At 40.8% G+C, this 13,923-nt stretch overlaps 1 protein-coding gene and 1 long non-coding RNA gene across 2 annotated transcripts; both read right to left on the reverse strand.

Annotated features, from left to right (window-relative positions):
• Nucleotides 1–11,845: 11,845 nt before the first annotated feature.
• On the reverse strand, nucleotides 11,846–12,209 carry LOC147883950 (uncharacterized). The gene is made up of 2 exons (XR_015543635.1): nucleotides 12,109–12,209; nucleotides 11,846–12,002 (listed from the first exon to the last, which is right to left on the reverse strand). It is a non-coding gene; the product is annotated as an uncharacterized LOC147883950 (long non-coding RNA).
• A 15-nt stretch (nucleotides 12,210–12,224) lies between these two features.
• LOC147883951 (uncharacterized) lies at nucleotides 12,225–13,633 on the reverse strand. The gene is made up of 4 exons (XM_087398933.1): nucleotides 13,378–13,633; nucleotides 13,061–13,219; nucleotides 12,325–12,852; nucleotides 12,225–12,242 (listed from the first exon to the last, which is right to left on the reverse strand). The coding sequence occupies exons 1-4, from the start codon at nucleotides 13,450–13,452 to the stop codon at nucleotides 12,225–12,227; spliced, it is 780 nt and encodes a 259-aa protein (XP_087255059.1). The 5' UTR covers nucleotides 13,453–13,633.
• Nucleotides 13,634–13,923: the final 290 nt, after the last annotated feature.

Raw genomic sequence — 13,923 nt, forward strand, 5'->3', positions numbered from 1 at the left:
GGGTTTGTATATATTATACATTTTCAACTAAGGCATTGCAATTCTTGAGAGTGATCAAGAGTGATCGAGAGTGTTCTTGAGTGATCGTGAGGATTCTCTTCTGCTAAGAGAATTTCCATTTGCTCAATATATTTCCATCCATTTGATTGAAAGAGAGTTTTACCGTTATTTCATTTGAGTAATATTTAAGCCAGATGTGAATAGGACATCAGAGAATTACAAAAAGATACTTGTACAATATTGGGCACCAGTTTCCATTTGATGAAATGCTACAGATGAAGAAGATTCAGGGTGTTGGGATAAATTTTGGATGTGTAACACAAAGAATCCTCAATGATGGGAGAGTATAGATTGTATTGTATTTGCATGGATGCATTCGAGTGCTAAACTCCCTAAAAAAATAAAAATCCCATCAAAACATGCGGCAAAGGCCCAAGAGAATCTACGATTGTCCTCTAGAGATTCATTATTGTTATGTAACAAGGATATGTAAGCCTTATAAATGGCTTTTATAAACACTACCATTATATTGATTTTCATGTAAGTTCCATACTATCTCATGGCAAGTTTCATACTATCTCATGGCAATTTCCATGCAACTAAAAACACATACTATCTCATGGCCAGTTCCATATTAACGTAATTCCCAAATTTAATGGGATTTTTCTCATTTGAGAATTCCCAAAGTATCTGAAAATTCCTAAATTCTCTTATACAATGTTGAGAATAAAACAGAGGAAAACTAGAGAAGGAAAAGATTAGAGAAGATAGGAAAAGAGAGAAGGAAAGAGAGGTAAAGAGAAAAGAGGGGAGGGGAGTGGGGAGAGAAGAGGAAGGGAAAAAGAGAGAAGAAAAATATAAAAAGAGAGGAGATGAGGAGAAAAGAGAGGAAGAGAGAACAAGAGAGGAGGAAATGAGAGAAGAAAAGAGAGGGGAAAAAAATAATAAAAGAGGATAGAAGAGAGAATAAAAGAGAGGATAAGAGGTCGTATGCCCATCACTGCAACTAGTGCTTAAAGCTCTAGCTACAAGCCAATGCAATCACGAAAAGAAAAACAGGAAAAGAGAGGCAGCATGTTCGGATAATCCCACTCAGAAGAGGAGGTCTTTCGTGTCCTAGCCCTATAAGAGAGAGGAAACATACCATTATAAGAAAACAATTGATGAAAGGAGGAGTTTGGAGAAGAAACATTCCAAAGGGATTGGATTGAGGAGACAAAGAGAAGCCTACAGACAAGGAGAAAGAACAAAAACAATAGGTAGAGCTTTCATACTCTTCTCTTTCATGATTATTTTTTGTGTATTGTTTCTTCCTTTAGAGAAAGAAAAGGAAAGGAAAGGAGGAGAGAAAATTTAGAGAAAGGAAGGCAAAGTGAAAGTAGAGGAAGTGAAACAAGAGGAGAGTTAGGAAGAAAGACAAATAAACCAAACAAGCTTGAAATAGAAGGAGAAAATAGGAATTCTTACCTTGAGATGGAGAGGGAGCTATAGCAAGTCTTCTAGGTGCAGAGGGACAATGTAGGAGAGGTGGGAGAAGTAGGGAGGAGGTAGGAGTGAGGAGGCAAGGGTTGTGGGTGATTGCAAATTGAAAGCAAAAGCGAGGGACTAGAACACATGAAAAAATGAATGGGGTTCCAGTACGAACAGCACGCGGTTTTAGTTCCCAAAAACCATCGATATGGGCCTCGATATTAGTGTGGGTAGGTATGTAAATCACATCATTGGTATGGGCGTCAGTATATACCGATGCCCATACCGACAAAATAGGGGTTTCCTAGGGGTTTAGGGTTTCATGAATTTTAGTGTTTGGGTATTTGACTTGTCTTGGGGGGATTGTTGTGGATGTGTGTAGGTGGAGAGGATGAGTAGTGATAGCTCATCACATAGGGGGCCACTTCCCAAATGTTTAGAGTGGCTTCGTGAGAGATGGCCTTATCCTTGCATGTGTTGCATGTGAGGGGTTCATTTTATTAGTGCCATATTGTCATGCGCCACTTGCAGATGTATGGAGAGGCACCACCAAAAGAGGATGTACGTCAACATGCTAGTGCATAATTGATAAACCAATGATATTTGAATGATTCATGGATATTTATATTGCTTGTCCTTGTTGCACGCATGCACTAACGTTGCATCATTATATTATAGAGGATGAGGAGAGCAGTGAGGGAGAACGTGCACTACCACCACAATTCAATCAAGATGATCTTGAGGATGATCCTCTAGAGGAGAACAAGGGTATGGTGAACATGATGGATTATTTTCTTGGAGGCACCACAGGAGATGGGGGTAAGATGTATGAGCATGAGACCGTGATGCAAGATTTGGCATCAACACTATTGTATGATGGTGTGAGGATGTCAAAACTATGAGCTTGTCTCTCGATCTTGAATTTGCAAGCAAAGTATGGATGGTCAGACATAAGTTTCTCAGCCTTGATGAGGTTTGTAGCCTTGATCTTAGTATCTCTTTCCTATAAATTGTTTTAATTAGTTAGTATCTCATTCACAAGTTTCTTGAATATGTGAATTCTAATAGGTTGCTGGGGAAGATGTTGCTTGTCCCAAATACCATGCCTAATTCCAGAGATGGAAGCAAAGAAGGTGTTGACAATGGTTGGGATGGATTATGACACCATCCACGCTTGCCCTAATGATTGTATTTTGTTTTGTCATCACCAGTATGGCGATTTGGTTAATTTCACGGAGTGTGGAGCACATCCCTATAGATAGGACTTGCTTGGAGAGACGGTCTCAATGAAGGTTCTGAGACATTTTCCCATCATCCCTAGAATACAGCACATGTTCATATGCAGCTCCATTACACATCTAATGACGTGGCATGGTACACACTGGACCGCCCACAATTTACATCTCGGGCTCGCAATGGATGGCATAAACCCTTTCAGGTTACACTCCACATCTTGGTCAACGTGGCCCGTAGCCCTAGTGCCATGGCTAACAATAAAGAAGGGACATCTCATGCTTGCCCTAATTAAGCTGGGGAAGTACAAGGCCAAAAATATGGACGTGTACATGGCACCCTTGATCGAGGAGCTGCAGACACTATGGAGGGGCATACGTGTCTTTGATATTTCTAGATCCCCAAGGCGAGCTGCAAACATGCACATCATGATCAGGGGAATTTTGATATGGACCATGCATGACTATCAAGTATTTGGGGACTGCGTAGGTACATGCTTTTGCATGCCTATTGATACCTTTATGTTTCTACTATGGTGTGATCTATGCAAGTCTAATGACCTAGGTGTCCGTGCATATATGTAGGACTTAAAACACAAGGGTACCGTGCTTGTCCTATTTGTGGCCCTAGTTTGAATGTGTGATACTCCAAACATATGAGAAAGATTTTTTATGAAGGTCATGCTCATTATCTTCCACTTGATCATCTTGCACGTGAAGGTCAACTTGATCCACTACCGGTTCGTAGGAAGGCAAGTGATTGGATTCGAGCTTGGATAGCTAATAGTGAGGAGCCTCCTCCAGGTATGGACCAGCTGTCTATCTATCACAAGCTTCCATATTGGGGCGAGTTACAAATCAATCACATCTTGGATCCCACGCATATCTACAAGAATGTGGGGGCTTCTATTTGGGCACACTTGGTTGGTGACAAAGACACAAGGGGAGTGCAAGAAGACTTGTGTGAGATGGGAAGGATGCTTCACTTGTGTCCCCAAGAGCATGTGTATAGAACGAAAGAACATGGTCCTACAACTCAAGAGGGTGGTTTAGGAACCCAAGTGCATCCTCCACGAATCGTTCTCCCAAAGGCAACATGGATTCTTTCCAAGGGAGAGGAGGCAAGGTTCAAGGCAAATATTGCATCTTTTCGAACACCCATGGGACACATGCATTGCCTGAGGGGAGCATTTACAAGGGAAAATAAGCCTATTGGCCTCAAGTCCCATGATTTGCACAAGGTCTTACAAGTATTCTACATGTTAGCTTGAAAGAACAGTATATAGAACTAAGATTTTGATGCTTTCTTGTAATTAACTTATATGATTGTGTGACATTGTCATAATTAACTCCTTTGTTTCTTGTGTAGTTTATCCTCCCAATTACAATGAGGGGATGCTTATTGGAAGATGTTAGAACCGCTATCTACAAGATCAATGGCATTGTCAGGTATGCTTACTATCATATCACCTTCGTTATATTTCATACAATTTTAAATGATGGGTATAAAATATTGAATCTTAAAGTGCATGTGGAATAGGTGGATCTCACAAAAAGAGATCTCTGTATTGAGCATCGAGGGGGCTATGGTAGACTCCATTGAAGCAATGTGCATGCTTGAGAAACATTTTTCCTCAAGCATTATGACGACTTAGGTGCACTTGCTTGTACAGGTAGTTGATGAGGTTGCCATTGCAAGAACCATTCATTGTCGTTGGATGTTTTTCCTTGATGGGTTTATGAAAACCTTGAAAGGATTTGTATGGCAAAGAGCTAGACCCAAAGCAAGCATGGTGGAGGGATGGCTTGTGCAAGAGTCATTAGTATACATCACATAGTTTCTTGCATTCATGGATCCCTATATGCCAAATGCTTGGAACATCAAGGACAATGATCATGTCATTGTAGAGGTTCCCCAAGGTAAGATGAGCGAAGAGAAAAGAGATAAATTCAATAATTTTTGTGTCCTCAATAGTCCCGAGATGCAAAGATGGGTGGAGAGATATGAAGATGCCAAAGCAAGAAGAATAAATGAAAGGGCGAGATTTAGAGTCATGCATAAGCGGATGGCGCCATATCCACTAGACCTTGCTCTTCTCCCCAGACAATTGAGAGCGGGAGCTTGCAGTCGGATGTTTGCCACATGTAAGTTTTTAACCTTTTACTTAATTTGGGTATTTATGATCACAATCGCTACAAAATGCATCCTCATTATTTAAATCATGTTCTTTTGTACTGCAAAAAGTACAGTGCATTGTGGTCACATGGGCGGCATTTTCATGTGGAATGCATCGATTCAAGGAGAGTCACATATGATTGTGGACTCATGGCTAACTTTGTGTAAGATAGCCGAGCAAGTGCTTTTGATACCAATCTTCTTTCCTCACAGTTAAATTATTGTGGGACCATACGTGACATCTATGAAGTTGATTTTAGAAGATTTAGTATTTTCATTCTTGATGTCAAATGGTTTAGACCTATCTGCAATGGTCTTAATGCTACAATCAGGAGTAACAAATGTGGTTTCTTTGCCATTGGCTCCACCAGACCTTGGGGCCGATGAAAGTGATACCTTTGTTCTTCTAGAGCATTGTGAATAGGTACACATTAACGAATTAATTTAAAGCTAATATCTTCATTTTGAAACAAATGTTGGTAGATTCTCATATACATATTTTTCATACTCAATTAGCATAAATGAATATAATTACACGAACCTTATTTGTACTCTTCAACATAGGTGGTCTTTCATTTGGATCATTTGGATCCAAGATGGTGGTACGTGATCCAAGTTGCTCCTCGAAGCAAACATATTTTTGAAGATAGGGATGTGGATATGGAGATGCCAGTAGAAGATCCAAATAATGATGCCGATGGATCTAAGGAAGAGGATGAAGATGATGATATGGGCACGAGGAAGGTGACAATAATGACACTATACTGGAGGAAGGTGGAGATCACTTCTTTGAGGAAGAAGAGGGAGAACTAGAGGCTGGTGAACTAGAGTATCAAGTCTTAGGTAGGCACCATTAATTGGATATACAAGGTCAAGTACACATCTAACATGATGCTTGATAAGTATAAGGCATGCCTAGTGGCCAGTGGGTTTAAACAAAGGGAATGTCTTGACTACAACGAGACATTCACTCCCAATGCTTGAATGGAGATGTTGAACCATCACCACCGTATATAAAACCCTTCTATACATTTTAACATGATAAAAGTACCCCCTTTATATGGTTTTTAAAATTTACCCTATGATATATAATCTATGTAACCCCCCAAGCAAATAAAATAGCTTTTATTACACAAATGTGCTATCTTACATATTTCTTAGTGAAGTACTTGGGCAAAAAAAATCACTCGCATGGCCAAACCCAATGGCCCTTAAGAAAAAAAATGAATGTGAAAAATGGGATTGACCTTATGGCAAGGTCATTTAACCATTAGAATCCACTTGACCCTCCAATTCAACCATGGGTGGTCTTTTTTCAAACTTTCAATTTAAGAAGCTAGCTTTTCGCTCAATTTCCCAAACCAAGTGGGTACAGGTCCTTGAGTTGGCCAGTAAATATAAAAGGATTTTGAAACTTAGTGTAATTAATCTTGTAATGCGATCACCTAAGCATTGTAATTACTGTCTCCTTTTGATTCAGCCATGGACTCATTTTTTACATGTTTAATAATGAAGGGCAATATTTCCTTGATTGGAAAATTTCCTAGGGAGTTCACTAAGCAATACGTAAGATATCATTTGGGCTCAATAGAAGGGGTTTTAATTTTTTTCGGAGTTATATAAAAGCTACTTAAAAGAACTTCTATTAAATGCACTTAATGTAGGGGGGTTCTACATAGTGAACGTCCCACCTATAAATTAGGTAGATATGATTCCTTGAGTGGGGAAACTTTTCAAGCATATTAAAATTGATGTAATTGAGCTTGTGGAAAGGACAAATAAGCATTAGAGTCCATTTTTCCCTCCAATTTGACCATGGATCATCCATGCCTTTGGAGTATTTTTCATTTGATTGCTTAGTAAAGGAAAATAAAGGCACTAGAGTTGGGCCATGAGTGCCAAAGTACTCATACTTAATGGTATTGAGATTGTGGAAAGTTTCATGTTCTATAGAGTGATCATATCCCACTACAAGACATGGGCCATTTTTTGATGTCGATATCAAGCTAAATACAAAGATTTTTTTTTTAACAAGTGAAAAGTGTTAGAATGTCTATCTTGGTGTGTACGTTTGTAAAGAAAGCATTGATGTGAAAATCAATATGGGCATCAATAAGTGATACTTGCCAGTATCTATATAGGCATTGGTATGAACGGCAGTATATATACCGACACTGTAGTGCCAGTATAGGCATCGATATATATTGATGTTTTAACAAAAAAATTTAAAAAAATTGTGGGGCAAGATGGGGCTTGTTTCGTCTTCAAAATGGCAAAAGTGCCAAACTCAAAAACGGCAGATCTGTCAAAGTAATGCGCTACAAAATGGCAAAAGTGCCGAAATACAAAATGACGAAATGTAGTATCATACTATTGCTCCTCCTCTTCCTAAGTCTCCTCGTCCTCCTTTCCCTCCATGTCATTAGACTCTCAGTGTAGGCCTGATCCCTCACCCTCCTTGCCCTCCATGTCATCGTACTCTCAATGCAAGCATCTCCGCTTCTTCTTGAGATCCAGCCTCCAAGTCTAGATCTCTGGATGGGTCAAAATTGCCTCCCTAAGAACAAAACAGGTAGGGAATAAGATAGGAGAGTCAATTTTAAGACAGCGATGATACTCAAATGACAACAATGAGGATTAGGGTGTACTCACATGACACTCATTCAACCTTTATAAATTGATGCTGTATTCTTCTTGCTCCTCCTTAAACCAAGGCTTGGATCCACCAATCCTGAACCCTTCTATACTCGTCGTCATCTAGAGGTCTACCAATCACAGATTCTTGTGGATCCAAATTCAAGGAGTTAGATATGAATGACAACATTTGAACGACTGAACATATTAGATATTTTGTAGAAGATAAATATATACTTACCACCCATGCCTCATTGCCTCTGTTCCCAAGGTGCAGAGCACCTACGATCTTCAGGTGTCTCCTTGTCGCCCTCTGCTGAGTCATGAATGCATCTGGATTCTCCTTGAACTCCTTCTTCACTTTCTTCCAATCTTTCATGTTTGCCCACCCTAGCTTGGGCTCACCTAACTTAACATCTTTCCTTAAGTCATATCTACGAGACCTTAGGAGCTCTCCCATGTGTGTAAGCATGGCATTTTGCTCAAACTCATACCAAGAGGATTGGGAAATTTTCTCTATAGGGCATCTATGACAGCATCCTTGGCTCTATTGTCTAGTTGATTCCAAGGTTTGAATATATCCTTGCGCAAGTGTGTGCTCATCAACCTCCTCATGTAGCCTATGACCTACATCCCAACGCTTTTCATGAGGTAGGAGAGGTTCTAAAAGAAAACATAGTCTGAAGGATGCACGGTGGACGGAGTAGCAAATCCAAAATGCAAAGTGGGAGTAGCAGAGGTAGAGTGAGGGGCGGAGCAAGCACTTAAAGACTAAGGAGTAGCAGAGCGAGTGGGGGAGGTGATGGGGTCTAATGGTGTCATGGTCTGTGAGAGGGGAGGGCAAGGGACTAGACTGGAATAGTGTGTCATGGATAGGAGGAGACTTGGAGCACTGAGAGTGTGTAGACTTGTCTACATCTCTCATACCACCACAGCAAACTCAGCCCTTACTAATCTTTCTAAACCCACAACGGCAATGCCCAGGTCATGATCCCACGGAAGGGACAACAGGGGATGGTTGTCGAGTAGGAAAATCCTCAGTGTCCTTCATCTACCCCCATGGGTGCAGGAGAGGGAATAGTGGAGGTCCTCTGGGACAGATCTTGCTACTTGCACGTTGCTAATGGCTGCAACAAACTCATCAGGACTCCCGACGAAACCATGGGCTGCTACCAAAGGAGACCAGCATCATATCTAAGGATGGATAAGAAAGGAGAAAGAAAGAAAAGAAATAAGGAATCGAGAGACCACCATCATATCTAAGAATGGATAAGAAAGGAGAAAGAAAGAAAATAAAGAAGGAAGAAAGAAGGAGAAAAGAGGAAGAGAATAGAAAAAGAAGAGGAGAGAAAGAGAGAAAGCAAGAGAGGAAAAGAGTGGAGAGGAAGAGAGAAAGAGAGGGAGAAGAGCATGAGGGAAAGAAATAGGAAAAAGAGAGCAAAAAGAGCAGAGGGAGGAAGAGAGAAAAAAAGGAAGGAGAGAAAAGTGAAAGAAAAGGAAGAAGAAAAGAGAAGCAAAGTGAGGAGAGGAGAAGAGAAGCAAAGTGAGCAAAATAAGAAGAGGAGAGAAGAGGGAGGAAAAGAGAGGAAAAGAGAATAAGGACGAATAGCTAAAGAAAAGGAAGGAGGAGAGAAAGAAGAAGAGAAAGAAAAGAGAGGAAAAGAGAGGAGAGAAAGAAGAAGAGAATAAGAAGGGAATAAGTAGAAGAAGAAAAAAGAAAGAAAGAAAAGAAGAAGGAAAAAAGAGGAAGAGAAGAGAATAGAAGAAGAGAAGGGAATAAGAAGAGGAGAGGAAAAGAGAGCAAAAGAGAAGAGGGAGGAAAAGAGAGCAAAAGAAAAGTAGGAAGAAAAGGAAGAAGAGGAGGAGAAAAGAAGAGGAGAAGGAGGAGAAACAAGACAGAAAATAAGAAAGAAAGAGGAGATAAAGAAGAATAAGAGGGCAAAAAGAAGAGGGATAATAGAAAAGAGTAAAAGAAAAAGAGGATAGGAAGAGGGAGGAGAGGGAGAAAGACAACCATCCATGAAGTTATCAATCTTGTCCTTACACTTTCATGAGGTAGTAATCTTTTATGTAATCTTCGTTTCACCATTGTCTTGTCCCATCGACTATTGGTGAAATTGTGCTAGGAAAGATTTTAACTTTATTAATGGGGAAAGTCCTTGGTGGAAAAACGAAAATGCGGAAAGATGAAAAACAAGGAAAGATGAAAATGCAAAAAGATAAAACACGAGAAGAGGGAAAAAGAGGGAAAAGAGAGAGGGAGGAAGAGGAAAGAAACAGAGACAAGAGAAGAGGGAATAAGAGGAAAGAAAGAGAGAAAAGAGAAGAGTAAGGAAAAGAGAGCAAAAGAGCAGAGGGACGAAAAGAGAAAGATAAGGAAGGAGGAGAGAAAGAAGAGAGAGGAAAAGAGAGGAGAGAAAGAAGAAGAGAATAAGAAGGGAATAAGTAGAAGAAGAAAGGATAAAGAAAGAAGGAAGAAAGAAGAAAGAAAGAAGGAGAAAAGAGGAAGAGAAGAGAAAGAAAAGGAAGGAGGAGAAAGGGGAGGAGTTGCTCCTCGAAGCAAACATATTTTTGAAGAAAGGAATGTGGATACGTAGATGCCGGTAGAAGATCCAAATAATGATGCCGATCGATCTAGGGAAGAGGATGAAGACTACTGCGATATAATCTTTGTTTTGATTCGAAATAATTTTTATTAATGCACTTGAATTTTTATTTTGATTTGAAAAAGCGTGAAAATTTGTGAATTTCCCAATTTAAAACAAATCCAACGATTTTCCTAATTTATTAATACGAATAACTTATTCATACAAATACATTAAGTAATTTTTTTTAAATCATATATTCATCCATTGAATAGAAATAAAAAACCACATACTTTCCCTTTCAATCCAAGCTACGGATCTCAAGTTATGGCTCTAGGGATCTTCATGGACACTGACATGTGATCTACAACTCGAATGAAGGACCTGTAAAATGAAAAAGTGTGTAACTTTTTATGATCTATTCAATGAAGTTATTTTGCGTTGGAAAGAGACCCATGTCTTGTAGTGTCCATGGGAGCAAGTTCTCAATAAGTTTGAGTTTCAAGTTAGCAGTTAAGTTCTTTATGAGAAAAAGGCACCAAAAATATCATATATGATCAATAAATGAATGCAATGATATGTGAATATTTTGAGTAATACAGCTACAGTTTATTGTAATAAAGCTACATTCACTTATCCTACATAAACTCCATGAAATTTGAAATGAAAACGAGAGCCTACCTACCCACCCTAGTTATAACCTGTCGCAACATGTGAAAGATAATGCTATTACTAATAGTTACACAATTGCACAAATGAGGCTTTGAAAGCATATAATCTATCCAACTCAAAAACTAAAAGGTGATGGTTGCCATGAATAGGGGAGAACTGCATGAGGAAAAGTGTGTATATTGGTGATGGAAATCATTGAAAAGGCGCTATTTATTGGCCAAGCAATGTAGGAAGCAAAAAGGAGATGCACATACTATGTTTTAATGAAATTTTTTGCTTGATTCACGAACCCAAACTAACACACACAAGGAAATGGCAAACATTCCCCATGGGGAATAGGGTGCTTGCAACAATCGAATGTCCTTTGCCATCTGAGGTGCCCAAACTCACACACAAGGAAACCAGTGCACTAAACAATGCTAAGTGGGAATGTCCCCATGGGGAATAGGGTGCTTGCAACTGAACACCCTTACCTTTTAATGAAGCTGAAATTGAGTTTGCTTTGCAATATGGCTTGCATCTTATCTTCTTAGTTTCCATGGTAAAAATTTCCCCTTGGAGAAAAATGAACGAACCAAGCTGTTGTAGATTATATGTAAGGAATTGGCAAAGTGCATTTGCATGGCTTCCATCTTATCTTCTTAGTCTCCATGGCAAGAATTCCCGCCTCAACAAAAAATGAATAACTCAAGCTTTGCATGACTTGCATGTTATCTTGTTAGCTCCTATGGCAAAAGTTTGAGGGTCAACAAATAAATGAATGAATGAAGCCATTCGAGGGTACATATGGAAGGAATGAGTAAAGTGCATTTGCATGACTTCCATCTTATCTTCTTAGTTCCCATGGCAAAAATTTCGGCCTCAACAAAAAATGATGAATAAAGCCTAGACTCGTGCATTTGCATGACTTCCGTCTTATCTTCTTACTTCCCTTGGCAAAAATTTCAGCCTCAACAAAAAATGAACAAATAAAGCTGTTCTAACTTCTAGGTTAAATGGAAGAAATAATGAAAGCTGGCTACGAGTTGACAACTGAACTACGGCAGTTGACACACCACACCCCGTTCAGATGATCAGCAGATCATGTGTAGCTGAATTTCTGTTGCATCGGCACTACATCTCACCAGTCGTGAAAGGCGAACAAATCGAGCTCAACCTGCGTAGATTGGAAGCCTTCTTCTCATCATCAGCAACTTCATGAATTCGGCCGACCTTTGAAAGCTCTAGCTCCAACTGCAGCATCGTCACACAAGGTACATCAACGAAGTGGAGTCATTTGCACGGAAAATAAGCTCATCTGTAAGCGAATTGCTGCACAAATCTGTCGCCCACAACGCACCTGATCTCGATTCCGAACGTCCATTTCTCTGGAACCGCCCGTAGAATTTGTCCCGTTCATGCCCACAGTGTTGGAACTCCCGCTGCTATCCCTGGGCTTTCTTCTCCTGCAACTCTCTATTCTCCATCTCGAGCCTGCGTCGCATGAGCTACCTTTTGTTGGTCCCCATATATAGGAAGCACAGTCGAAGAGTACACAGCCCCCCTGAGTCCAGGCCTCAGATTGGCTCCTGCGATTCTTTTTTTTTGATGCTGTCGCCATTTCCTCGGCATAATTATCCTTGTCTGGTTTGCCCGGCATTGGACCAAGCAGTTCTCCTGGTCCTTCTTCTTCGATTACTGCAAGGTCAGCAGCAGGGCCGCTTAAGCTTGATTCTATTGGTGCTTCTACATCGAACAATGGATTCGCCTCAGGAGCACAGCCGCCCCCCTGATCTTCGTACATGACATTGATGTAAACTCTCTCATCTGTTTTGCATCTAGTGGTGGCCTGCCTCCTAGCCCGATGTAAGAAGTAGCCAAGTGAAGGTGCACAATAACCTGCATAGTGCCTGCAGGTGCCACACTGAATAAAGCTCCACAATCTTCCGCACTCGCGCGGAGGGGTCCTAGACAATTGTCTCCCCAGGCGACGACCACCTGGGTGAATATAGCTGAGAGAGTGCGTGAGGGAGGGATCGGGAGTCCCTATGCCGATCAAAGAACCAAGAGTGGTAGTTCTCTCCGGGCAAAATGAAAGAGTGGACTGCATGATAAATGCAATGTAGACATAGCGAAGCAGCGCAAACGGGCCGATCAGAATGGATAGGAAAAATGAGAGGGTAGTGGTTGTCTCCGCAAAAATGAAAGCGAATACGCAATTAAAACATATGAAAGCATCAATGTTTAACCATAAAGCAAGTCCTTTCAGAGACAACACGCTCGGCTGTAAGCTGAGAAGTAAATTAACAGACCTCTGTATCCAAATCCGATGAAGACAAAGACGAGAAACTGGGAGTCGCGGTGACGAAGGAGTCGAGTCCTGCTGGAGTGCAAGCATCAACCAGCCGCATTCGAAAAGTCACAGGAGGCAACCCGAGCGGCCATCCTGAGGGCTCAGGTTCTCCCTGAAGCTGTCACAACGTCCAGCGGTGAGAAAGTTCAGCAGATGACCAAGTGGACAAGATCGCAAAACCCTGAAGATCTCATGGAACTGAAACATGGTACCAGCTTCGAAGATCAAGAAGATGCCTCGACCATCATGAAAATGCCTCAACGATCTCAGCCATACCTGCGTCGACCCCATTCGCAACGAATCGTTCTGAGTGGTGGATGGCGCTGGATCAGAGTCTGCGAATCTCGACATAATTCTTCCTGATGGCCAGTATTTCTGCGCTTCATGCAGCAAGTCGATGAGCAAGACAATGAAGCCGGTGAATCGGCGGGATTAGAGACCGACTTGCGGTGATCTAACGACACTTAAGGGCCGTTCTGCGAGGTGATGGAGTAATTCTGCTGTGGTAGGAGAAGGATGCACTCGAGGTTAGATGGACGAGGATGTGCAAGCTTTAGCTATGGCGCTAGGAGGACGCGACAAAGAGTGACGAAATATGAAAGAAGAATAGAATGTGCTGCCCATTTCATAAACGTGTGTGCCATGACTCCCACAATAGACAAAAAAGGCTGCACAAATTCAGTGGCTTTGGATTATGAGACTCTAACATCTACAATCCGTTTGAAAGAAATACCTAATGAATTCCTTGAGCTCTCTAGTTTCAATGACACAATATTATTTGCAAGATCATGCACTCTAGACATTAATACTCCATTTGACATT

The sequence above is a fragment of the Dipteris shenzhenensis genome, chromosome 27 (genome assembly GCF_047967505.1).
Source record: "Dipteris shenzhenensis isolate YYH24624 ecotype China chromosome 27, Dip_SZ_1.0, whole genome shotgun sequence".
Lineage (NCBI taxonomy): Eukaryota > Viridiplantae > Streptophyta > Polypodiopsida > Gleicheniales > Dipteridaceae > Dipteris > Dipteris shenzhenensis.